At 51.7% G+C, this 26,943-nt stretch overlaps 1 protein-coding gene across 1 annotated transcript in view; it reads left to right on the forward strand.

Moving 5' to 3' along the window:
• LOC119093419 (dynein heavy chain 2, axonemal-like) overlaps positions 1 to 26,943 on the forward strand; it is a 64,414-nt gene that overhangs the window by 14,106 nt on the left and 23,365 nt on the right. The window contains exons 11-30 of the mRNA XM_037216373.1: positions 1,892 to 2,025; positions 4,821 to 4,974; positions 5,639 to 5,784; positions 6,219 to 6,349; positions 6,588 to 6,681; positions 9,315 to 9,417; positions 9,593 to 9,757; positions 10,206 to 10,372; positions 11,793 to 11,964; positions 13,955 to 14,170; positions 15,062 to 15,277; positions 15,569 to 15,719; positions 17,246 to 17,395; positions 18,910 to 19,042; positions 20,117 to 20,258; positions 22,153 to 22,352; positions 22,681 to 22,847; positions 23,210 to 23,356; positions 23,985 to 24,136; positions 24,847 to 25,001. Coding sequence (XP_037072268.1) covers positions 1,892 to 2,025; positions 4,821 to 4,974; positions 5,639 to 5,784; positions 6,219 to 6,349; positions 6,588 to 6,681; positions 9,315 to 9,417; positions 9,593 to 9,757; positions 10,206 to 10,372; positions 11,793 to 11,964; positions 13,955 to 14,170; positions 15,062 to 15,277; positions 15,569 to 15,719; positions 17,246 to 17,395; positions 18,910 to 19,042; positions 20,117 to 20,258; positions 22,153 to 22,352; positions 22,681 to 22,847; positions 23,210 to 23,356; positions 23,985 to 24,136; positions 24,847 to 25,001 — 3,095 coding nt within the window. The remainder of the gene's footprint in view (positions 1 to 1,891; positions 2,026 to 4,820; positions 4,975 to 5,638; positions 5,785 to 6,218; positions 6,350 to 6,587; positions 6,682 to 9,314; positions 9,418 to 9,592; positions 9,758 to 10,205; positions 10,373 to 11,792; positions 11,965 to 13,954; positions 14,171 to 15,061; positions 15,278 to 15,568; positions 15,720 to 17,245; positions 17,396 to 18,909; positions 19,043 to 20,116; positions 20,259 to 22,152; positions 22,353 to 22,680; positions 22,848 to 23,209; positions 23,357 to 23,984; positions 24,137 to 24,846; positions 25,002 to 26,943) is intronic.

The following is a 26,943-nucleotide window of genomic DNA, read 5'->3' on the forward strand; positions in this document are numbered from 1 at the left end:
CACCTTCTTATGTTTTCTTCACCATGTACGTAGATGTTGTTATTCAGCAATTGTTAAGAGATACTGATGGAAAAAGAGATTCTTGCGCAAAACCGATGAAGCAAGGAAGTGACATTTCAATTAAAAGCTTTCCAGTCATGCAATACGTGTCATATTACAACCACAATCCATTGTATATGCAGGTTGTAGCTTCAACAGCAGGGTAGCATGGCTGAATAGCTGTGCTGCCTATAGTTACATATTACCACAGCTGGGGGGCGGAATGGCCTGGTGCTCAGCGTGTCAGTGTGCCACGTGGGGCCTTTGATGAGCCATGGCCTCTGAGCACCAGTGCAATCACTGCCAAGCCATAAACGGGGCATGAGGACCTGTGTCGCGCTCCCTTTTTTAGGAAAAAACTACAGCTGACATTTTTATATATATTGCCGTACTCTGCCATACCGCACACACAGTGACTTATACAGTAGGTATCCATCGGAGGTATATGTACACTAAAAAACAATTGCAAGAATTATGCGAAAGTCAGGCAAAATGCAACAGTATATTCGGCTACCGGCCTTCATCATTTTGAGAGAAAAAACACAACCAATCGTGTGTGCTGTAATATTTTTTCAAACTGATAACATTTTTTCGTAGTTTCTTCAGGCTCTTGGCCTACGACTGCTTCTTTAAACATAAATTATCATGGTGCTCAGTCACCCTCCCACTTCGGCATCACACACTGACCTCGTTACCCATTAACAAAATGCCTTGACAAAAAAAAAACAATGATATGAAGTGCGCTAACGTTTAGTGCCGTTTTCCCTGCTCCGACCCGACCAGCCGGTGCCCGTAGGACGGCAGTGCCTGCGGGACTGACGCCGGCAGAGGCCGGACGGCAGTGCCTGCGGGACTGACGTCGGTAGAGAGTGCCTGCGGGACGCGGGACTGACGCCGGCAGAGGCCAGACGGCAGTGCCCGCGGGACTGACGCCGGCACAGGCCAGACGGCAGTGCCCGCGGGACTGACGCCGGCAGAGGCCAGACGGCAGTGCCCGCGGGACTGACGCCGGCAGAGGCCAGACGGCAGTGCACGCGGGACTGACGCCGGCAGAGGCCAGACGGCAGTGCCCGCGGGACTGACGCCGGCAGAGGCTAGACGGCAGGGCCCGGCTAGACGGCAGTGTTCGCGGGACTGACGCCAGCAGAGGTCAGACGGCGTGCCGCGGGACTGACGCCGGCAGAGGCTAGACGGCAGGGCCCGGCTAGACGGCAGTGTCCGCGGGACTGACGCCGGCAGATGTCAGACGGCGTGCCCGCGGGACTGACGCCGGCAGAGGCCAGACGGCAGTGCCCGCGGGACTGACGCCGGCAGAGGCCAGATGGCAGTGCCCGCGGGACTGACACCGGCAGAGGCCAGATGGCAGTGCCCGCGGGACTGACGCCGGCAGAGGCCAGATGGCAGTGCCCGCGGGACTGACGCCGGCAGAGGCCAGATGGCAGTGCCCGCGGGACTGACGCCGGCAGAGGCCAGATGGCAGTGCCCGCGGGACTGACGCCGGCAGATGTCAGACGGCGTGCACGCGGGACTGACGCCGGCACAGGCCAGACGGCAGTGCCCGCGGGACTGACGCCGGCAGAGGCCAGACGGCAGTGCCAATGGTCGTGGGTAGCGCAGACGCGTGAGGAGCCGCAGTCATCGGCTATCAGCGGTCCGATGTGCTTAGCATCGCCGGCCTGGTGTGGTTGGCCATTGCGACGCTGGTGTGTGGTGCGGAGCGTGTAGATTGTACCAGTCCGCTGTCCCCGGATTGCTTGGCCCGCGGGATGTGGCTGTGCACCATGGCGCGTCCGGCCTCGATGGGACCTCCTCTGACAGCTCACAGCCGGTCTGATAAGACTCTGTTCCGCAGATCCGCAATACACTGCAGCCCGTGGCTATCCGAGAGGGCATCCCAGAGACCCCCGAAAACCTGTACGGCCTGCTGCTGGACCGGGTCAGGTCCAACCTGCACCTCTGTGTCTGCATGAGTCCCGTGGGCGATGCCTTCAGTCAGCACTGCTTAGGCTGTCATGGTGCTCGGAACTGGGGTTAAGTCTGTGTCGCGTCTGAACGCCTATTGCGTGTCTTTTTCGCACATATTCGTCGTACATTTATCAAACATGTGATAAGCGGCTATTACCAAAAGCGTTATAATGACATGATGGCATGATGGCAGCGTTACAGCTGTAGACAGGACACACAAAGTCTCATTTAAGGTTTCGAGATGTGTCGGAGTTGTTGGCGTTTTTTATAACCCAAATATTGGTTACGCTGGAGAGAAATTAAAAAGGAAACTTTGTTGTATAGCTAAGTGTTTTTTTTAAACTCCATATTTGGGCTTGCTGAGATGAAAGTAAAATTGGAACCATTTTGATGTGCTGCACCCTGTAATGTACACCATGGCGCGCTCCAAGCTGTTACCGACCCAAATCGTGTGACATATCAAGAATGTCTTTAGCTCCTGGTTTTTGGTATCATTGTTTATTCTGCTGGGAATACCCTATTTGCAGTAAGCCAGTGGGTCCTGATTTAAGTGACATTATCAGCCATCATCAGCATATACATGGTGATGCAAACACATCAACAGTAGCTTATGGGTCAGCTAGTCTTGTCTTAGCGGTCGTAAGGCAATGCCAGGATTTTTTTTCTTCAAAGTATGCAACATGATCTGCAGAATGGGGTGGTCCCCATACAACATACTTAAAAGTATAGCTGTAGAAGACGTTGACACGCTCGGGTAGGGGTCAAGTTGACCTCTCCGAAGATTTTACTGAATGGTTTCTGAATGGAGCGGTATAGCCGCGCTAAATTTTGCATGCCTGTAGACAGTTGAGTAGCGGATCGTTTGGTATCAAAAATTTGGATGTGCCTCGTAGATCGCTGACCTACGGCAGGCCAAAGTCAGGTCATGGATTCAGCGTAGTCGATTTCTAGGAAATCGTTCAATCTGGTGCAACAACGGATTGTTAGGCGAAACCATGCATCTCTGAGATGGTCTCCTAGGCAACACAACAATGGAATGAACAAATTCCATTGACCTAGGGTCAGGTATGAAGGTCAGACCAAGGTCAGAGCCAACCTGTCTTGTTACTCTAGAGTTTGCTGTATGGGGTAGTTTGTGGTACCCATTTCGAATTGATTGACGACACGAGACGCATTATACATCTTCCATATTTTGTCCATTTGACTTGTCCACGGCCATATTATGTCACTGACCTAAAATGACCGTGGTCAACGCTTTGTTTTTAGGAACATACCGCCTAACGTAATCCTTGTCGCTTATTCACATGCAAAACTCAAGGCAGTATTGTATAATTATGGTCACCATAACTTTCAAAAGGTCAAACAAGGTCACTGATCTTGAATGAGCATGTGAACTTTTGCTTAGAACAGTTACAGGGGTCTGGGGGTGCTTTGAAGACCAACCTGAAGTGTGACCTTGTTTGACCTCATTTGAGACGAAAGTCATGACCAATGAATGTCAAACTTTGACCTAAGTGAGCTCATGTACAGGCCAACACACACTGAATTTGGTGTCTCTAGCTTCCTTAGTTCGTGAGATCTTAGCGGTATCAAATTAAACCCCACCCGAGCGAAGGATGTCCAACCGGCCAACCGGGAGCGTGTTAAAACAAACACTGCTCAAAGTCCGCATGGAATGCCTGTTTCTCGATGAAAAGCCACTTTATGCCGTGTCTCAATGAATGATCGTGTCGATGTGTGTCGACACATCTTGAACTCCTTTTTTCTAGGTAGCTATCACAAAGCTATGGATCATAGAAGGATTGTAGTGACGAATCATCTGTTCGTCATGTGTTAATGTTCGTTCACTTCTGCGTCGCAGTAATGTGGCCGCATCCGCAGACGTGTGATCTGGATATTATGCTCGCTAGTAGCTGCGTCTTGAATGCAGATTTACCTGACACACGTTGGAGTGTACGCACGGTACATGACACCATGGAAACGGTCGACGGCAGTGGTGATAGTAGCCGCCAGATCAGGAGCAGATCAGAATCAGTCATCTCCGATCTCACGGCATGTGATTGAGGCCATTGTAAAGCTCATCAAGGCATGCATCGCCAGCCACGGTACTCGCTTTGGACATTTAAGCTTGCGTTTGCATTTTACGTTCTACATTTGTGTGAGGCGATTTTCAGTAATGACACTACGGTATGCATTTGCTGCGTTTTATGTGTGGGGTTTGAGGATTGATTGGATGGGATATCAAGACCTAAGTTGATACAGCACTGACGTAAATTGATACTATCATGGCTTTCATGGCAGGTTTATGACTCCTTCAAACATTGGTAGCCGTTCGACAGATCGGTGTGCGCGAGGCTAACAAATGGTTGTCGGGGCGCCGATCAGCCGCATCTCGGATATGCGTGACATTGAAACGGGTCAATACGCCTTTGACCTGGCGAGGCGGAAGTGCAATATTCAGCGGGGTAGAAAAAAAAAACGTTTGCAACTCCGTTAACCGAAAATCAAACATCAATCACGATGCGCTTGGCTGTTTGGGAAGATACCACCGGAAGAGACTGCAAGGCTTGTCTCCTTTCGCGGCGGTGTGGGCAAATATCAAGCTAATCAAACGCGCCTGACGCCCATTTTGGCCTTGGGCGCCCTTTTTGGCCACAACTTAGCTTACGGGGTGGCTGGTGCAAACTCGTGATCAGTTACAATGATATTCTAAAAGATCTTCCCGCTCACCCATGCGCCCTGATCTGCCTTTTTCTGTAGTGTCTGCGGTTCGGCATGAGAAGTGCCTTCTACTTGACTACATCTCGTTCAACTGTTTTCAGAAACCGCATCCGCATGTACCCTGGGCTGGTGAACTGTTCGACGATTGACTGGTTCGGCGAGTGGCCGCTAGAGGCGCTGATGGAGGTGGCCGAAAGATACCTGGAGGGCATCGATCTGAACCTTGGCGCTGACACTGAGCTGCTCAAGGTTGGCATCAGTTGGACCGCTGCACTGCAGACTTGTTGTCAATGGCTACGCGTTGTTGACAGCTACGATGTGTCACTAGATCATATGTCTCGAAGATGTCATTGATAATCCGTCCAGACAAGAGACCTGTCCTGGTTCATTGTCTGAGCTCGTGACCACCGCTCGAAGCTATATGTGAATCATGTAAGAAAGGTTTCTGGTGATCCGTTGTTCAATGCTTAATTTTAAATTTGTCGACCTGCAGTGCACCATGGCGCACATTATGTAAAAAATTGTAGTTTATGTAGTGGATATACTAATTTTCATGTGTTTTATTTTTATTGGTGTCGTTATTATTTGCGTTTGTTTTCAGATTTTAGTTACCATACTCAAATTTGCATTGTCTACCCGAATGAACACCTTCGTTCAGGCAATGGCCAATTAACTGTACATTGACGGTTGGTTATTTTCAGCATAAGAATTCCCGACTGCTTGAAGCCAAGGAGTGGAACGATGCAGAATGTAGTAACATCCTCAGACTTTTCCGCACGCAAAGCGTGCCAAAAGCCCTCGAAAACATAGACAAAGTGCAACACTAGAAAGTCTAACTATTTTCGAAGCAACTACCACTGCTGTTGGTAATGTTGGTTATTCGGTAGGTTATACCATGGTCTCTGGTCTTCAGGAAGAGCTGCAGGCGGCCGTAGCGCACACCTTCTCCGTCATCCACCGGTCCGTGACGGACTACTCGGCCCGTATGCTGGCCGAGATACGACGCCACAACTACGTCACATCCACTAGTTACCTGCAGCTGGTGGCCGGCTACAAACAGTGAGCTCCGTAAACAACAGCCTTTCGTTAGGACTGTACAAGCGAGAGGACCAATCTCTTTCTTTCGGCCGGAAAACTGGTCATTTTCCTAATATAACAGGCAGATGTAGTTAAAGAGGCTGTTTCCATCCCAGCGTCTTTAAAAGATGAGGTCCTCCGAGCGCCGAAAAAAGCCTCAAAACGGCTCGCGCTTTTCTGAAAGACGCTACCCCCCTTCTTACGAGATGGTTACACTGACCAGATACTATTCGTGCATGCTGGGCCGCGGACCACCAGTAGCCATTTATCTGGCATTGGGTGGATCACGAGGTACTTGGCATTGCCCGGTCTCTGACTAGGCCGGCCGCATTCCTGAACTGAAGTGACCCGTTTGTCAGCGGATCCCGTCGGCACTGTGGGTGACATGACCCCGCCCCCACCCTCACGCTCTTCAGGCTGCTGGCAGAGAAGAGGAAGGAGCTGGGGGATGCGGCTAACAAGCTAAGGAACGGCCTACACAAGATCGATGAGACAAGCGTCAAGGTCGAGTCTATGTCCGTCGAGCTGGAGATCGCAAAGGGCAAAGGTAAGTGTCAGAGGGTTAGCTGCGCATTTGAAACGCCAGAAATCCAAACCTTTTTCATGGTGCCTATCGTGTCATAGTCAAAATGCGCAGTCGGATTCGCAATCGCTTTGCCGCATAATGAGCATCGCTCTTCCCGCAACCTGCCGTTGAAGATCTCTTTGTTTTGGTTGTGGTCGAGCTCTAGCAGCAGTGTCAGGAGTGCCTAGTGATGGTTATGGAATATTTCGTGTTCCGGCAGTGGCTGAGTTCCAGCAGCAGTGCGAGGAGTACCTGGTGGTTATCGTGCAGCAGACCAGAGAGGCGGACGAGCAGCAGCGATCCGTACAGCTCAGGTCGGTTACGATGCTTCAGCACAAGACCAGGGCAAGAACCGCTCTCTGGTTTGTGATAGGGCGTTAAAAAGCGCGAGCTCGCCAAATTATCACGCATCACATGAAGGAGAATCATGGAAACAATGGCCGACCTTTGCAGGTGCTGCAGTGTCCCCATTACAACACACCAAGTTTTAGCTGCGCTAGCATGTGATTAGCTTCAGATCGGCTCCCAGGTGGGAGGCCCAGCTTGTGATTGAGCCCGGTTGCGCCATGGCCACTGGTCGTTAATGTGGCCAAAGTGAGCATGTCCGCTCCGTAAAAGGATACGTGACGACGTGCCTCTTGTTCCCTTTCACAACAGCAAGGCTAACTGCGGATCATGGTTTTTCATGTTTCCTCGAAATCTTTCGGGATAGCTCAGAATTGTGATCTGAAATAGCCGCTCCTGTGGTAGAAATCTCATTTTGGAGTCCCTGCTCACCACTATGAAAGTAATACATTTAATTTGGGATGTTTTTTAACGTGCGTGTTCTGTAGTGTTCCTCCTCCTTTTTATGGAGCGGACGTGCCCACATCGGCCACATTAACGATCAATGGCCATGACGCAACCGCGCCTCGAAGTCGTGCGGATCGAATCGCATGCGTCTGATCCAACAACAAATGAAAAGTGCGACAAGGGGGACATACTCCCTTTAGCACAAACAAATAACCTCCAAAACAGTTTCCATGTCCAAAGGCGCGATCAGCCATGAAAGGCAAAAGAGCCAATATCAAAGTTTTCGAGTGTCCAGGATTCCAGGGGCGTAGAACATTCTCTATGGGAACGTTTTGAACTACGCTGTGGAAGGCAGATCAGTTCTGTCTTCTTCAGTCACTGGAAGGTCTAGAGCCCCGGGCAGGTACACGTCTCAGGCAAGCGGACCCCGGTTTTGCCGTCCGAACCTTTCTCCATCTCGAGCACACGACAAGAACTTGTGGTCCTGGGAGAGCCACTGAATGACGAGAACGTAAGGGTGCTCGCTGGTCCGCCGATCCAGCTGGACTAGCCGCCACCGTGGCTATTGTGGAGAAGGGATGGAGATGCGCGGGACGACGCGTCGCCAACACCGTCTGGCTGGGGCAGGCCTGGCGTCGACAGTCGCGACCTCGCAGGACCCCGGCTCATCCCGCTGTTTGGGGTCACGCTCCATGCCACGGCCACCTTAAAGCTCCGCAGCAGAATCCGGACCATTCGGACTGCACTTCACTGGGAGCTGCTACTGACGCTGACGGCACTCTCGGCGATGGATGTAACTTCTAAGACGAGGGAGGGGCAGGGCCAAGTGAAACAAGTGTGAACTGAGCTGCGCCAACTCGCCCACCGTTATGCATTTCACCAGTTTCAATGCGTTAATAGCAGGGGGTGTCACATGGGGAAAGTTCGTCGTTGATTTATTCGGGCATTCCCGTATGTCCTTTGCCCAGTTTCAAAAAAGAGGATGTAGGTTTTTGTCCGAAGTCATGATTTTTGCGTATATTTGCATAATCCAGTTTCTGAAAGCAAGTATGTACAAGTCACGACTGCAGTCTACGACACATAAATGATGCTCAGTAAATAGACAATCTACGAGACAAAAATACACACTAACAATCTTGCCTCAATTCCTTAAGTCAAACATCAATGTGTTCCAGAATATATATATATATATATATATATATATATATATATATATATATATATATATATATATATATATATATATATATGGTAAAACTTAAGCGCACTTGCCGGTGCAATGAACGCAAACGTTTGCGTAAGTTACTCAGCGCATTAGCGAGGAACATTCTTTACATAGATAAGACAGTAGTGATAGCCTTATTACTCGGAGAAAAAACCAGGGTACCCAACTACTTCTCCTTTATCCTGGTTTTTATCTGAGGAATAAGGCTATTACTACTGTCTTATCAAACGCTTTGCATCATAGATTATGACAAAATGGTGAGGTGGCAAGCCTAAACAGCATGCAAAAGCTCCAAAAACAAAGGAATATAGCACTCAAGGGTGATAAACAGATGGTGGCTGTTTCAGTCTTTCCAGTCCTTTCCAGTCATTCATTGAAATAACGGTCAATTGGTCATTGTATGCGGCATCCGTCTCGTACCGTACGATAAGGCCTTCCACGCTGCTGGACATTAAACGCTGTAGATATCTTCTGCCAGGTTGTCTGGCAATGCGGTTTGTTCCTAGGCCATCTGACAGTGCGGAACAAACTGCCGTACACAGAGTTGGCGGGTCGTCACGTTGGCAATAAAGTTGAAAATAAGTCTGAAAATGAAGCTGAAGTCAGCAGAAAATGAAGCTGTTCCTCGGTGCCGTAATTGGAAATAGTTGTCTATAGCTCAAAGATTGAGACCCAAAAAACGCTGTTTGCACCCATGATCCTGCGCATTTTGTTCATGACAGCGTCCTCGGGTATGCCTGATATTTGCACTTAAAACTGACAAATTTCGCGCTTTTTAATTTACCTCCACGGTATGTTTTGAGCAGTTGTAACCGGCGGAGTTGTGCGTGACGCACCGATCAGGTTATGTACTTGCGAGATATAGACAATAACCGAACTTGTTAGAGGCAAGAGTGGTACTCAAATGTTGGCTGCTGTGGTTTCCACCAGATCCCAAAAGATTGCGGAGGAGGAGGAACAGTGCAAGGCGATGGCCGAGGTGGCGTTGGCGGAGCTACAGGAAGTGCTGCCCGTGCTGGAAGAGGCTGTCCGGGTGAGCATCACAATGGCAGTGGAGGCATTCGTGTGCACAGGACATGAATGCACTGATCACATATATTCACAGCTTCATGTGCACTGGCCCGCAGCGCCGATCAGTAGGCGCTCATGTCTATTATCTGGAGCCGGGTCCAGCTTAGTCACAAGGCTGGTTGGCTCTTGATTTTCAGGCGCTAGACGCTCTTTCAAAGCGGGATCTGAACGAGATCAAGTCGTACGCGCGGCCGCCGCCGCTGGTGGAGAAGGTGATGGAAGCCGTGATGCTGCTCAAGTGTGTGGAGCCCACCTGGGCGGAGGCAAAGCGCCAGCTGGGAGACCCGAACTTCATCACCCAGGTCAGGCAGCAGCCAAAAGCTCGGCTATAAGAATGCAAGGATTTGTCTGGCCCCGCCATTCTATTCTGTAATCTGCCATCGCGCACACCGCAATGTCAGGTGGTATCTAAATACTAAAAGGTATGTGTCTGCCCCCCAAGAACGTACTTCGGATTCTGTAGACATTTCCGGTGATGGAAGGTGGGTGCTGCATTTCGCTGTCTGTTTTTTTTCTCCAATGGAGCCACATGCTTGTACAGGTTGACTTTGGGACCTCCTTTGTCCTCTTTAAGAAAATATCCACGGTCACGTGACAATGCGATAGCAGTGTGCTGCATCCATGAAAGCAACGGTAAGTTTTCGAAATAGGCATATTGCAATTGGCGCCCGCAAGCAGTGTGTTGGTGGTTAAGTTGCCACGGTGTGTGGGCCTCCACGTGACCGATTGGCGTCTGGCCCTTGCGTACAGCTGCGCGACTTCGATAAGGATCATATTAGCGACAAGACGCTCAAGAAGGTGGGCGGTTACGTAGCGCAGGCCGACTTCGATCCGGACATGGTGGGCAAGCAGTCGCTGGCCGCCAAGTCGCTGTGTCTCTGGGTGCGCGCCATCGAGTCTTACGGCCGCGTCTATAGGTGAGAGTGGCGGAAACGCTCCCACCGGATATCATGCAGGACATGCAACGCCAACGTACACTTACCTGCTCATGTAACACCGCACCCGCAGACGCCGTGGTCGAGGCAGCCAGAGTGAGTTGAGATAGAATCCCAGCCCTGTTTATCAGATCGACCAATGAGGTGTGTCATTTAATCATACAATTGGCTGTGCGTATTTTGTTTATGTCCTCACAAGTTCTTACCATGTTGGGCGTGAAGGTTTACCGTGATATTGGTCCCCATGGCTTCCGCTTTCTTACCTCGTGACTGATTAGAGCAAGTGAAAGTCACGTAGTCCTAAATTTAAAGATCCTACATGGCGTAGGCCGAGTTCCGCCAGTCTATGTATGACAACCTCGACGATTTGTCACCATAATCCCTTCAAGTGTGCCAGGACCTATACATTGCCACCTTCCCAACTTCCGTAGCGTGTTGTCCTGAAGATAGAATTCTTTCCCGCAAATTTTACCCTATTGAGCTCTTTCCCACTGCTCACCTTCCATTTCATTTCTTCTGTCTTTTCCTCTTCTCTCCCTCCTCCCCTCCTCTCCTCTATTCCCCTTCTATGTCCTCTCCTGTCCTCTCCTGCTCATTTCTGTCCTCTCTTGTCCTCTTCTCTCCCCTCCCCTCCCCTCCGCTCCGCTCCGCTCCCCTCCCTTCCCTCCCCTCCCCTCCCCTCCCCTCCTCTCCTCTCTTGTCCTGTCCTTCTCCTCTCCTCTATTCGCCCCCTCCCCTCCCCTCCCCTCCGCTCCGCTCCGCTCCCCTCCCTTCCCCTCCCCTCCCCTCCCCTCCCCTCCTCTCCTCTCTTGTCCTGGTCCTTCTCCTCTCCTCTATTCTCCCCTCCCCGCCTCTCCTGTCCTCTCCTCTCCTCTCCTCTCCTCTTCCCTCTCCTCTCCTCTCCTCTCCTCTCCCTCCTCTCCTCTCCTCTCCTCTCCTCTCCTCTCCTCTCCTCTCCTCTCCTCTCCTCTTCTTTCCCCTCCTCTCCTCTCCTCTCCTCCTCTCCTCTCCTCTCCTTTTCACTTCTTTTCTTCTCTTCCTTTTTGTTCCTTTTTTTCCTCTTCTTTTTTCCTCCTCCTTTTCTCCTCAGTTTCAGCAGTTCCTCCTCTTCCCCCCTTCCTCTACGCTTCCAACACCCCCTCCGTCTTGTCTTGTGTTGTCTTGTCTTCTTTCGTCTCGTCTCGTCTCGTTTCCTGTTCTATCTTCTCATCTTGTTTCATATCCCGCCCTTTCGTGTCATCTCACCTCACATCACATCACATCACATCACATCACATCACATCACATCACATCACCTCATCTCACCTCTTCTCACCTCACCTCACCTCACCTCAGCTGCTGTCACCTCACCTCACCCTTCTCTATTTCCTCTCCTCCCATTTTCGTCTACGTTGTCGGACAGGGTGGTGGAGCCCAAGAAGATGCGGCTGTTGTCGGCTGAGCGTATCTTGGCCGAGAAGCAGAAAAACCTTGCTGACGCCAAGGCGAAGCTGCAGGAGCTCAGCGAGAAGCTGGCCAAACTGCAAACAGAGTACAACGAAAAGCTTGCCCAGAAGGAAGAACTAAGAATTAAGGTACGATGGCTCATTAGCTGTTTCTTCTTCCGAACATAATTTTGCATTATATACATTGTTCCTGGAATGGTGATGATTCAGTTACATTCACGTGATTTCGAGCTGCGTGGTAGCCGACCTACAGCCTCTGATCATTTCATTCGACTCCTGGTATGTGGCTGATGTTCCGTCTGTAGCGGTCTGGGGCAGTGACACTGTCCATCATTGTTGGGTTGGCTAGGTCGTTACGCATTTCTGTTATGTTCGCTAGCGTTACCTCAGACGGGCAGGATTTGTGACAGATGACAGTTTGGCCTCGGCAGGAATCTACGCCCCCCCCCCCCCCCTCCCCATGCATCTAGGTTTAGAGAAGATTGTCGAAACTACTCGACTTCAGGAAGGAGGACGTTGGCATTGCGATCAGCGCCTAAGCCGAATGTGTGGGTGGCACTCCTCTTGGTTTTCCAAGCTAGCGGGCCAACTAGCCTGGCTGGCTGGTTGACTGACTGGCTGGCTGTGTGCATTTCTTCAGCCAGCCGAACAGCACACAAGTCTGTATGGATTGCCGTGAAGCTGCGCACACGACTGGTTGAAATTTCATGACGATCCAGTTCATAAATTCACGCCGTTCCGTTACCGGTGTCGGTCGCTGTCAGGGAGACACTTGTATATGTGGGACATACAAGTGTACCGCATCAGAGGCAGTATCCTGCTGCCGGCGGGCGAATCATCGTGGCCGTGTGCTTCTTCTCCCACCCCCCACCCCCGTCAGACTCCACCCACGCTAGACTTCTGTTTGATTTTAAACCCAAAAAAGAGCGGCCAAACCGGCCCACCGCTTACACACGCTCAGCGCACACTGCCCGACACGAGCTCCGCGATACCCCGACTAGTGCGCAGCTCCGCGCGCCCGCCGGCCGTGACCTGGACTTCACTTGTACGCTGGCGAGGTGGCAGAGACGCATTCAGTGGCCGGCACTGCAGCGCCTGGCTGGGGCATCCCGACCAAAGCACAGACTAGGCCACGGCTTAGCGTGTTCCTTGGCTGTGCTTACGATCTGTCATGCTGAGCTGTTGCATTCTCTTCTAATTGTTAGTTGCTGTGCTACACAGTGCACAGAATAACCAACTGCTGTCTTTAAGAGACTGGATCTCGCCACCACTCGCATCGACCACCAGTTAATCCATGTTTCACTGGACGAAGACGGTGCGATTGTCCCATTGCGGTTCCTCCTGGGACCATCATCCTGATGATGATGATAAGCAAAGTGCAGACCATCGAAAAGTCGCAATTGCTACCAGGCCAAACGTCAAACAAGGCCTCGCCGCAAAGGCCAAGCCGCTGCAGATCACGAGCAACGTTTAAGATGGCGCCGCCACACGAAGGGGCTACTAATTGGCGCAGGCTTTGAAAGATTAGAAAACCAGTGGAGATACTCTGTACATTACTGAGATGCGAACCATTGTGATGTGGCTGGAGGCGGTGCTATACTGGGACCAACGGCGTCGCCTGTGCTCACACCGAAGCAATTGGGAACTGCAACTAAATATTCGCATCTCATTTCATTTCATCTTACCGATGTCTTGAGTTTGTGGATCAGTGTTGTACGAGCAACGTGTCTGTGATCTACGGGTATTGAACAGCTTTCAAATGACGACCTAGCGGGCCACAAATGTCAAACTGATGTTAACGCGCTGTTGTTGAGAGGCGAGGCAACGTCATATCACGGGTAGTGACACCATCCGCGCCAACGAATCTGTATATTTCATTTACAAAAGGTGCCGAATGCTGGCAGGTCAGCATGGTTACGTGACGAAGCTCGCAGGATGCAGCAGAGTTGGGCTGTAATTTGACGGGCTGCCGACCGGAACTCTGGGGGGGAACAGGGGAATGGGTGTCCGGTGTTGACGTAGTGGCCCAGTCAGGCGGGCAGCTGGGCGTCACTGACACTGTGATTCGCCTCTCGGGCGCAGAATGTGAACTTGACAGGCACTGTGACGGGCCCTCCAGGCTGAAGGTCTGGAGCTGAAGCTGGATCGCGCGGCGAAAATCGTGTCCGGTCTAGCCGGCGAGAAGGTCCGCTGGACGCAGACTGTGAAGGATCTGGATGAGAGCTTCGGTTTCTTGGTGGGCGACTGCCTCATCGCGGCCGCTTTCGTCTCCTACATGGGGCCGTTCACCTCCAATTACCGTGACGAAATCATCTCCAACATCTGGCTACCCGAGGTAGGTCATACGCTTGTCCACAATGAGCTGATGCCTTGCGGTCGTCATTTGGCCTTGGCTGTATTTTGGGAAGCTGTCCAAGAGGAGCGTTGTTTTGCAAACTAAGTCGGGGTTCGACCAGTACATGACGAGACTTTCCCTTAAGCTACGCCAACAACGGGTTTCTTCTTGGATTTGGCCCATTTTCCTCCCGAAACTGAGAGAAGGCTAGAGCCCCCCTCAAATGAATTGGGCAGCTCTATTCCTGGTATTTGGATTGTTTTGTTATCCTATCTTATTTTCGGCATGCGTGATTCACTTGATCTCGCCGACGTTAACCTTGCACAAAAGTATCCAACGCCTGCAGTGGCGGCAGAATAAGACTAACGTCATATTGCTACTTTTGTTAACAAAGGGGGGTAATCGACTACCTCAGATAAATATTTTCCGTTATTTCAATGCGGGACAACTTCGAATAATTGATCTTGTTTGGGATTAAGCACCGGTCGCTTTCCGGCTACATGGAATCGCCCGGTGATTAACACACAGTGCATTCACCTACATCGTGCAGTTCTTTCCTTCCACATCTGTGTTCGTCATTAGGTTTTATATCCGTCCCCATAAGCGCATAACACTGTCGGCTGTATGGTTTGCGTTCGAGTGCACGTGCCTGGCAGCACGTGGCAGCCCGCACATGCCCGACTGGTCGTCCCGTGTCACCGTGCTCCGTGCGATCAGATGCACGATAAGCTGCTCCGTGCGATCAGATGCACGATAAGCTGCTCCGTGTGATCAGATGCGCGGTAAGCTGCTCCGTGTGATCAGACGCGCGGTAAGCTGCTCCGTGTGATCAGACGCGCGGTAAGCTGTTCCGTGAGATCAGACGCGCGGTAAGCTGCCCCGTGTGATCAGGTGCGCGGTAAGCTGGTGCCCTGCTCGCCTACCTTCGAGCTGCGCGAGTTTCTGGCCAAGCCGACCGTCGTGCGCGACTGGAACGTGCAGGGCCTGCCGTCCAACCCCTACAGCGTGGAGAACGGCATCATCGTCACGCGCGGCCAGCGCTGGCCGCTGCTCATCGACCCGCAGGGCCAGGGCCTGCGCTGGATCAGGAGCATGGAGGCGAAACATGTGGGTCGGCCGCGCACGGCAGCTGCTGCTGCTCTCCTGTAGAATGTGTGTGCGGTTTTTGCAACGTAAAGCGATAGATGAATGGTTGCGATGTGTCATCTTAGTGATGTCAGCGGGAGCTCACGCTAATCGCAGCACCGATAGACTTGGAATGTCTTACGCTAGTTCTCGGTAATTGGAGCAGTGATCAGTCGTTCTGTTCCTCCATTTTCTACCCTTAACCGAATGATCTGCACGTTATTGTGGGAGACGGTGACTAACTGGCGTTTCTGTGTCTGTCTACCGCTGCAGGACCTGAAAACAATTGACCTCCAGCAGAGCAACTACTTGTCTGTCCTGGAGCGCAGTATCACCTTCGGCTTTCCAGTGCTGCTGCAGAACGTGCAGGAGACGCTGGACGCCTCACTCAACCCCATTCTTACCAAGTCCGTCATCAAGCAGGGTATGGCCCAAACACGTCGAGGAGCTGCAGTCGCCTGTCAGCGGTATTTCGAGCGCAAAAGGCGGTGTAGCTGACGTGGAATGGGAACCTCTGTCAGGTCTTCGCGTGTGCTAAGATAGTAACGTATAGTTGTAAGGTAGACTACACACGATTTGTCCTCACCTTAATGATATAAAGACGTGTTTATGATTGGTTACTGGCGCTTTCGGCTCTCCAACTGTGGTCAAATTGGTGCCACAGTAGGCAAGGGACCACCTCGGTACTGTAGCTAGTTGTGCGCCAGCCGTATGGGTCAGAGCCCTTGGTAGAAGCCTGACTTAAGTAGTCTTCCTCGACCGGCTGTACCTAACAGATAGCAGCGACTGATGAGTGATCGCCTTGCTGCGGGATTAGTGCAATACCAGCCGGCGCCTGCGGCCGTATGCTCATGGGCATGATCTGTCTTTAAGTAGACTCCTCGGCCTGGTGACCCACCCCAAGTGCACCGCCTCACTCCGGACCACAGGAGCAGTTTTCTGACAACGCGGCCTGAAAAATTAGGATAGACCGCGAGCGCGAGGTCAGGACTTCCATTGCGGTGCTGAAAAATGAAACCTCTGCCGTGCCCACTGTGTGCTTGCTTATGCACGTTCGTCCGCGTGCTTATTTGTGTGTGCGCGTGCGTGTGTGTGTACTTGTACGTGGGTGTTCGTGTGCGTGTGCGTGCGTGTATATGTGTCCATGCGACTTTCCTCCCCGTCCCCCTCAAGAATGGAGGTGGGACAGAGAAGAGAGGAGAGGTGGGTCCCCTTGTTTTGTTCGCTCTTCAGCAGACGAGGGACAAGCAACACCTGCCACTTGGCCTCTGGAAGGCCTATAACTACAAGCGACGGCTTTCGACAGTAGTGGTGACTGGCAAGGGATAGTTCCAAAATTCGGCTAACTGCTGCTGCTGTAACTGCTGTTCGGATATTATCGTGTACGAGGCAATGGCAGCGCATCTAGGGGTAAAACAGAGTGTCCGTGACCCGCCAGGTTCTGCAAGGTTTATGAAATGTCTATGTCAGGCCATCGTTCTGCACCCAAGTCATGGCCAAGGGCAACTCGTACTGCCGCGACAAAACAAACGTTCACGTTCCAATTGCTTTTAATGCCTCAAGATAGTCTTAAAGCCAATAATCTGAACTGAACAACGCGCACAGTGATCTGAAAATGAACTGAACCAAAAGTAGTTTTCAAAACATGCGCAGGGAAGTTCCGCGGTTTTGGTCATTTTGATTTTATGATTTACCTATGGGAAGTGGTCGCTTCGGGTTCTGCGTCCCGCAACCCACCATCGTCCGTCGAGGGTTACTTGGAAGCGACCGTTCGACGACCGCATGTGTCCTAAGAATCGTAGCAGTGTGTTGTGATGTGAATTGTGTCATGCAGAAGATATGCACACTATGGGCAGGGGGGGGGGGGCTTATATCTAGTTAGTGACTGTGTCTTATCAGTGTCCCAGAAGAGTACGTCACAGTTGTTCTCTAACCGCAATTTCTCCACAGGCGATCGTCTGTTTACGAAGCTCGGCGATAAGGAGGTGGAATACAATCCGCAGTTCCGGTTCTACATCAGCACAAAACTCTCCAATCCACACTACCCGCCGGAGATCGCCACCAAGACCACCATCATCAACTTCACCGTCAAAGAGGACGGTGGGCATGTGCTGCTTCAGTGATGTGACAGATTTCTCTACTCAGGGAAATGGAATGTCGTTTACCCCTTGTGTGCCCGTGCAAAATGGAATTGTTCACTAGGCAATATCTCTGGCGCGTTGCTGCTGACACTGCATGGTTTGACTTGACAAAATGCTTGTTTAATTTTATTTTCAAAGATGTTCGTGGTCAGGGATATGCATGACATCAAATGTGGAATGTGGTACTTCTTGGTCGAAATCAGTACCAGGAAAGACGCATCTTTATCTTCAAACAACGCACAGGGGTGGGTCCAACACATACCTTGCAGATTTGATACCAAGAAGCCGTCCAATTTCGTAGCATGTAAGTCAAATAAGAAACGACTTTTCGGCACTTATAGTGTATGCCCGTAGTGTTGTGTAAAGGCCGTAAAGTTATCTGGGCATTCATACAGGTTTATATATTCTGTTATACGGAATACCGTATAACCATGGTTGGGTCGTCGCAATGCGCGTTATCGACCTGACATGCGTCGACGACCGGTTACTGATCTGCTAGGGTCGCGTACGTAAAGCTGTGTTAGAGGCGTACGTCTAAACCAGTCGACGTCGAGTCTCCGCATCATACGATGTATCCAGGGTAGCATGTCGCAAAATTAATGGCTCCTTTGTGGTTTACCTCGAACTGCAAAACTCGCCCTTGGCCAGACCGCGTCAAATCCAGTGTATATATTGTACAATTCGTACATTTTCTAGCATGGTTTATTTCCGAAAGCCACTACTCTGCAATCGTGACATGGTGCTGTGGCACGAACTCATGCCGGGCGCGCAACAGACCACGTGAACGGTACGCACAATACAGCGTAAGGTGTTGGAGTTCAAATGAACGTTCAACACCGTCGCAATATACGACATCACGGACACGGGGTGACTATTGCGTAGCGGCTTAAGTCCGCTACGCAAAACAGTCCACATTTAGGTCCTGAGTGCAACAGTGGGAATACCGTTTTGAAAATATGAAAGATGGTCTCGCGCTTTAAATGGGGCGAACCTCTTCGCATGCACATCATTCATTGTGTCGAACTGGGTAGATGATGGCAATACTGTTATTATGTACTTGTGACTTCATGAGGACGTATCTGGCGTTCGTGAGCACGATTCCCAGATATAACGTCCCCCAACTGGCTCTCAGTCAATGTCGTGCAAGACACCACGACGTAAACAAACCGTGACGCATTGAGAAACATCTTTGCTTAACAGGGAAACTGTGTTGTCTAGAGCAGTCTCTTTCACTGAAAAGTATGCCAATGGCTATAAGTGAGCTTATTTCATCATGTCCCGCGCTTGCTTCAGTGTCTTTAAACGTGGCACATTCCCTTGAACTCAAGGCTGCTGTCCAAAGAAGCATGCCTTCTTTAAAATGTCTCAGTGACTGCGTTGTTTGTTGCGGTTAATCGGGTCACCCGTAAAGGCCGCTCAAGCGAGGCCTATTCCTCTGTCAGGCCCTGCATAACATTTCTATGTGCGGTACAGGCCTGGAGCAGCAGCTGCTGGGCATCGTGGTGAGGAAGGAGCGGCCGGAGCTGGAGGAGCAGAAGGATACACTGGTCACCAACATCGCCGCCGGCAAGGTCAAACTGATTGAGCTGGAAGACGAGGTGCTCAGGTCAGGTGCAGGCTCGTCTGTCTAGTTTTTCACCCCTCGCTGATACCGATTACCTACGCCTAATGGGGTGGACTTTCGCCCTCCCCTGAACCGTTGCACACGGGGATAACTAGAGGTTTGTTTTGGCCATGGTTAGTTGTGAATGTCCTGTTAAAGAAAAACCGGTAATGGGCTGCAGTGATAGTCTTTTCATTGATGTTGACCCCATTTTTGTTTTATATGATGGTGGTTAGGGCTAAATGTAGGCAAAACCACGATAAAAATATTGTTTCATTGCTGACCAACAGAATACATTCAACAAGTGTATTTAAACCCATCTGAAGGAGTCAAACTGGCATGGGTGCGACCACACCCCTGAGATTGGGGGGGGGGGGGGGGGCGATCCAAATTTGGGAGTCAGATTGTAAATTGTGGGAGACAACCTGACATAAAACTGACTTGATGGCAAAACGTAAAAAAGTGCGTTCCGTGGGACACATTTTAGTGGATAAATTCCATTTGGGGAAATTAGGGAACCTATTCGCCCTCCAGTTGTTAAAACACATGCATAATGGTATGAGATGACTGCGTCATATTTGGCACCAGAGTTCATAAATCACGTTAAGAGGGTGAGCACAACGTATGCCCTATGGATCTAACGTCAAACGCTGGTTAACTCCAACGTATCGCATTTCAAGCAATAGTTTCGGTTGATTTCACACATCGATTTCCAGAAGAGTATCATGCTCTGTTTGTCAGACCCGTCATTTTCCCGTCGTAAGCCCGCTGATCGTTGTTGACCGCGTCCACTAGACGCATAATTGCTGTCCAATCGCTATCTAACATTGGATTGGATCCTCAGTTTTGTGAAAGCGGCATCACATGGTAGACTGTTCAGTTGACCCAAAGTTAAGCTGGATTGATGGTGCTGCGTATAGTATTTCTGCTAACGCTGGTGGTGATGTGTGCGCTTTTCTGTACCATTGTACCGATCATCTTTACGTGTTGTTGGTTCAGTTATTGTAAGCGTCAGCGCGTGGGTCTTTTTGCCTTCACAAAATGTTGGTGCTGATATGCTTGGTTCTGCTGTAACAGACTTCTGAAGACAGAAGGCTCACTCCTGGAGGATGAAGCGCTAGTGGTGACGCTGCAGTCCTGCAAGACCACGTCGGCAGACGTCATCGAACAGCTGGAGACGGCCGAGGAGACCGAAATCAAGATTGATTCCGCTCGAGAGGCAGGTTCACTCCCCGACCCTCAACCCCACCCCCACATGCCCCACACACTCTAGCACACATGCGGCGATCACTAATAAACCACATTTGGCGGCGCACATAGCACGTATGGATTTCAAGACAACGCCCCAGTTGTGGACAAAAGGGTGAAATGTTTACAGCCATGAAATATGGCGTTGTTAGATCAATGCGGGTTGCGTGGAGGCGACGTCTCCAGGCGACGCAGTGCACCGCTTGTATTTGACAGTGTGCAATCCGAGTCATGGAACATTAGTAAATGCCTTACAAAATTAAATGTTTTGGAACGGAATGTTCGTGCGTTGTATATATCTTCGGTAACAGCCGATGATCGGATGCCAGGCCCTAAAAAGGAAGGTTACTTATGCATAAACTGGGATCTTAAACTAGTGCCTCAATATCCATACGCGACGAACTATATGCTTATATTTATTTCCTTGTTTTACTTTCTCGGCAACAGAGCAGCGCTCTCCTAACAGGCGAAATCGTTTAGATAAAATGCAATAAGTGCATAGTACACAGTAGTATGAACATCAATGTTGGATGACATACGTCAGAGCTGAGTGAAGATACTACGAAGCTAAAGCATACTTGATCACTCGAACTCGGAAGATGGCAAAACCGTCGAGAACGGCATCTGGGCTGGTGTTGCTAGTTAAAAACTGCTCACAACGCTTGGAAGCCTGCAAAACAGACCGCTCTGTACTATTTGCACACGAGCGCGAGGTACGGCGAGCAGAGTTCAGGTGCGGGTCGATCGAGGTGGCACAGGCAAAGGTAAACGACTGAGTAAGATTTGAGAGTCCAGTTTACATTAGAAGGTGTTCCTCAGAAAGAGTAAATCGTGCTGCACTCTTCGTACTGCTAGGGATGGGATTTTGAAGTGAACCAGTAGGCTGTCATAGGAAAGAGAATTTGTTTGCCCGGAGAATGTATGAGTAATTAATCACATAGAAAGCTTGTACTGCCCTCGGTCGACCGGCACTGTGTGGGCATCGACTGCCTCGTCCAGACTGCGCCGTATATTTTAAAACTGATCGCGCGTTTGCGAAATACGCAGCCATCACTGCGCTTCGGTTGAACTTCGGCCTGCTGGCACCGACATGAAAGGGCCGAATAAGGGGACCAAGTACTCGACCGGCCCTTCTATGTCAGAGACGGGTAAAGTGAAAATTTGTTTGGTATTCAGCGTTACGCCAAGGTCGCCAAGGTCCATTGTGAACGTTTTAAATCTAACAGGGTTAAGGATCAGCCCCCACATGATGTACCGCGCTACCAGATGATCGTGACCACTCTGCAGCACTAGTGCATCAGTCGGGACGTAATTTTACGCGAAATTTTGACGTCATTGGCGTACGAAAGACAGCCAGATTCGCTGGCGCACGGAAGATCGTTAATTAGCAGTGAAAAGAGGAGGGCAGCCAAGAATGATCCTTCCGGGACGCTGGAAGTCACTAGTTTCCAATCGGAAGTTTTTTCTTTGACGATAACCGCCTGACGTCTGTCAGACAGGTACGAGACAAACCATAAACCGCGAAGGCCGTTGCATAAATGGGGTTACTTTGTTACTTTACTACCGCTACTTTCGCGGATATAAATATTCACAGATGTGACCTCAAAGGATCGTGATCGATAGCCGAGTTGCAACTAATGTGCTGCACTTCGGAACGATGTAACTGGTTTCGAAAAAAAGTTTCACAAGCATTTGAAGGTGTGGGTGTCGTGACAATGAGATACACCTGACGAGAGGTTGATGTCGTGTGGCCTTGAACTCAGTGCACACCTTCCATTGATTATGCAAACCAGGCTCTGCGCTCGCATCGGGTGCTGTGCGCTCGAGCTGGGGGCTGACCTGGTGCCGGCTGCACTCTGCTGCAGGCGTACCGGCCGTGTGCGCGACGCGCCTCCATATTGTTCTTCGTGCTGACTGACCTGGGCAAGATTGACCCGATGTATCAGTTCTCACTGGATTCGTACGTCGACCTGTTTACACACTCCATCGACAAGTCGCAGCGGAGCCCCAAATTAGAGAACCGCATCCAGAACATGAATGACTTCCACACCTATGGCGTTTACAAGTAAGTGAACACCGAAATCGCCTGAACTGTGCTGCATGCGGAGTCTCAACCAAGTCACGATTGGCTGTCATGAATGACAGCCAGGTGCGTCAAAATTGGATTAAATGTCCAGGAATGTAATGATGGCCGGGCCAAATGGTGTTCTTTTTCATTTTGTTAAGCTGAACGTCTTTTTAGCTATGTGTGTTTTTTAATATTACGTTGGCACATTATGACGAATTATGCATAAGATGTGACTTCGTCGTTATTTCTGGATGCTGCACTTTGCACTGATTTAATGGCCGGCTTTATGCTTTTAAGTCGTTAGTTGTCGTCATTCTATTTGCAGATACGCCTGTCGTGGACTCTTCGAAAGGCACAAGCTGCTGTTTTCGTTCCACATGTGCATAAAGATGCTGGAGAGCCAGGCCGTCGTCAACGGGGACGAATACATGTTCTTCCTCAAGGGTGGTGTGGTTTTGGACCGAGAGGAGCAGATGGATAACCCTTGCCCAGGTCAGAGGTCACCTGGATGGTAAGCATTTCCGGTCTGTGAGGCCGTTATCGACATCTAGTAACGGTTGTGGGTTTTTTTGTTTTTTGTTCGTTGTTTTTTATCGACGTGGTTGCGTTTGTCGCGCGAAATCTCCTGAGATAGCGTGAACTCTTAATCCCCCAATCAGAAATTCGTTACCGGCATGGATCCTCGAAACATATTCGCACAAAAGCAATGCGAATAACTTTTTAAACTTTGAAATGTTTTTTCCAAACGTTGCGTGTGATGATTTTACCAAATAGATGTCATTAAGCTAGCCGTGCTGCGCCGCGGACTGCTGTGTGGACCCTTGTGGCTGATTGTTGGTGTCTCCGGCCATCAGAGTGGCTGTCGGACTCGGCCTGGGACAACGTGACTGAACTGGAGCGGCTTGCCAACTTCCACGGCGTGATACAGTCGTTTGAACAGGGGCACCGCGACTGGTACGCCTGGTACACGTCTCCGGAGCCAGAGAAGGCCACGTTACCCGGTCAGTCTGAGCTCTCAGTGCCGAGTCGGCAGCTTGACGCCGCTGCCCTTGGGTCTCACCCCATGATTCAGGTGTGTTTGGGTACCGGCAGTAGGGGTCATGGGTTTTGGTTGAGTCTTTTCTAGAGACGCTCAAATGCATTGTTGCTTGAGCTTACGGGCCCAAGCCACGACCTCTCCATCCCGCGTGCGATCCGCGCCAGGGTCCGGATCGCTCTTCCCCATCCGCGAGCTCGAGCGGCTTATTGGCCTAAGTCACGACCTCTCCATCCCGCATGCGATCCGCGCCAGGGTCCGGATCGCTCTTCCCCATCCGCGAGCTCGAGGGGCTTATGGGCCCAAGTCACTTCTTCATCCATGGCAACGTACCTATGCCTACACCCATGCAGCGCCCATGGACCAACCCGAACACTGCAGATCGGAATGGTCCGTGCCTCCCATTCGGTGTTTCATTCAAGCGCAAAATCTGCTTCCATTTTATAAAAGCTGTGTGAGCCGCTTGGTGGTTCGCTCGCTATCACAAACCGCCCCAGTGTCAGTTTTTCTTGTGACGGAAGGCCGCAATGTCATGCGGTCGTTCCCCGCACTGTTGGCGCCGACTGCCGTCACAGCGCACCACGTGGCCGCAGGCGAGTGGGACACCTCCTGCTCGGAGCTGCAGCGGATGATCTTCGTGCGCTCGCTGCGCCCGGACCGAGTGAACGTCTGCGTGACCACGTTCGTCGTGCACAACTTGGGCCAGCGGTTTGTCGAGCCTCCCGTGCTCGACTTCCACGGTGTGGTGAGTTTCCTCCACTGTCTGACAGACGTGTAGTAGCACCGCAAAGCTGGCTTCCTCGCTTCCAAAACGGCTGCTGAATGCTTCTGTCACGTTCGTGCATTTTCCGCTGAAAAGTGCGGATCGGCACTGAATCGATGTGCAATTGCTAATGGTGTAAGACAATTAACTCTCACCCCAGGACCTTCGAAGCACCTCGTGTAAAAAGGCCATCTCTCGCCTAACTTTTTTCGCGGCTCCAAGTTCCGAGGAAAAAATTGTGGCGTGTATCTGGGCGTTCGTGTATCTCTAAGTTCATGTGTCTGTACGTGGTCATCGTCGTTCCAGTCGCGGCATAGACGGCTATGCTGGTGACGGTAAAATTACACACTAACACACGCACGTGCGCGCGCACAATGAATTAAAATTTTACTTTAATCTACGTCATAATTTCGTGCCGTTTTGACCACGGGAGGAGGGGACATGCATGTGCCCGAACTCTGTCAAAACGTAATGTTGTCCCAACCACCTTACACATTACTGCACAATACCACGTGCATTGTTTGTTTTGTGTTGAATAGTACAACCACGTAGTTTAGAGTTTGTAAGAAAAAAAAAACTTGAACACTGATATTCGTTGAAGGTTGGTGGCGGTGAAGCCATCGGTGTGTGAATGCGCGTTGGTCAAGTATGTGCGGGACACACCGTCAGCATCCATGTCTGCGTGCCGGCAGCTGGAGGACTCTGCCGCCAAGACGCCGCTGATCTTCATCCTCTCACCGGGAGTGGACCCGACCACGGCCCTGCTCCAGCTGGCTGAACAGAACGACATGATGGAGCGCTTCCACAGTCTCAGTCTGGGTCAGGGTCAGGCACCCATTGCCACACGGTGAGTGACAGGCCGCCTCCCCTCGGCTCAGCCCATCTCAGTCTGGGTCAGGGTCAGACACCCATTGTCACACGGTGAGTGACAGGCCGCCTCCCCTCGACTCAGCCCCGTTTCAGTCTGAGTCAGGGTCAGGTACCCATTGCCACACGGTGAGTGACAGGCCGCCTCCCATCGACTCAGCCCCGTCTCAGTCTGAGTCAGGGTCAGGTACCCATTGCCACACGGTGAGTGACAGGCCGCCTCCCCTCGATCCAACCCCGTCTCAGTCTGGGTCAGGGTCAGACACCCATTGCCACACGGTGATTGACAGGCCGCCTCCCCTCGACCCAACCCCGTCTCAGTCTGGGTCAGGGTCAGACACCCATTGCCACACGGTGAGTGACAGGCCGCCTCCCCTCGACCCAACCCCGTCTCAGTCTGGGTCAGGGTCAGACACCCATTGCCACACGGTGATTGACAGGCCGCCTCCCCTCGGCCCAACCCCATCTCAGTCTGGGTCAAGGTCAGACACCCATTGCCACACGGTGAGTGACAGGCCGCCTCCCCCCAACCCAACCCCGTCTCAGTCTGGGTCAAGGTCAGGTACCCATTGCCACACGGTGAGTGACAGGCCGCCTCCCCCCGATCCAACCCCGTCTCAGTCTGGGTCAGGGTCAGACGCCCATTGCCACACGGTGAGTGACAGACCGCCTCCCCCGACACAACCCCGTCTCAGTCTGGGTCAAGGTCAGGTACTCATTGCCACACGGTGAGTGACAGGCCGCCTCCCCCCGATCCAACCCCGTCTCAGTTTGGGTCAGGGTCAGACACCCACGGCCATACGGTGAGTGACGGGCCGCCTGCCCTCGGCCCAACCCCGTCTCAGTCTGGGTCAAGGTCAGACACCCATTGCCACACGGTGAGTGACGGGCCGCCTCCCATCGACTCAGCCCCGTCTCAGTCTGAGTCAGGGTCAGGTACCCATTGCCACACGGTGAGTGACAGGCCGCCTCCCCTCGATCCAACCCCGTCTCAGTCTGGGTCAGGGTCAGACACCCATTGCCACACGGTGATTGACAGGCCGCCTCCCCTCGACCCAACCCCGTCTCAGTCTGGGTCAGGGTCAGACACCCATTGCCACACGGTGAGTGACAGGCCGCCTCCCCTCGACCCAACCCCGTCTCAGTCTGGGTCAGGGTCAGACACCCATTGCCACACGGTGATTGACAGGCCGCCTCCCCTCGGCCCAACCCCGTCTCAGTCTGGGTCAAGGTCAGACACCCATTGCCACACGGTGAATGACAGGCCACCTCCCATCGATCCAACCCCGTCTCAGTCTGGGTCAGGGTCAGACGCCCATTGCCACACGGTGATTGACAGGCCGCCTCCCCCCGACCCAACCCCGTCTCAGTCTGGGTCAGGGTCAGACACCCATTGCCACACGGTGAGTGACAGGCCACCTCCCATCGATCCAACCCCGTCTCAGTCTGGGTCAGGGTCAGACGCCCATTGCCACACGGTGATTGACAGGCCGCCTCCCCCCAACCCAACCCCGTCTCAGTCTGGGTCAAGGTCAGGTACCCATTGCCACACGGTGAGTGACAGGCCGCCTCCCCCCGATCCAACCCCGTCCCAGTCTCGGTCAAGGTCAGGTACCCATTGCCACACGGTGAGTGACAGCCGCCTCCCCCAACCCAACCCCGTCTCAGTCTGGGTCAAGGTCAGGTACCCATTGCCACACGGTGAGTGACAGGCCGCCTCCCCCCGATCCAACCCCGTCTCAGTCTGGGTCAGGGTCAGACACCCACTGCCATACGGTGAGTGACGGGCCGCCTCCCCCCGACCCAACCCCGTCTCATGACGATCTCTGGAGGCGTCAGCTCGTGGGTTTGCTGGTTCGTTCATCGATCTATGGCGAAATTCCGTGGAGGGAATGTGGTGCTTTCTCGCTTCTCTCGTTTCG

This window comes from Pollicipes pollicipes, unplaced genomic scaffold, assembly GCF_011947565.3.
Source record: "Pollicipes pollicipes isolate AB1234 unplaced genomic scaffold, Ppol_2.1 Scaffold_4002;HRSCAF=4701_pilon_pilon_pilon, whole genome shotgun sequence".
NCBI lineage: Eukaryota > Metazoa > Arthropoda > Thecostraca > Pollicipedomorpha > Pollicipedidae > Pollicipes > Pollicipes pollicipes.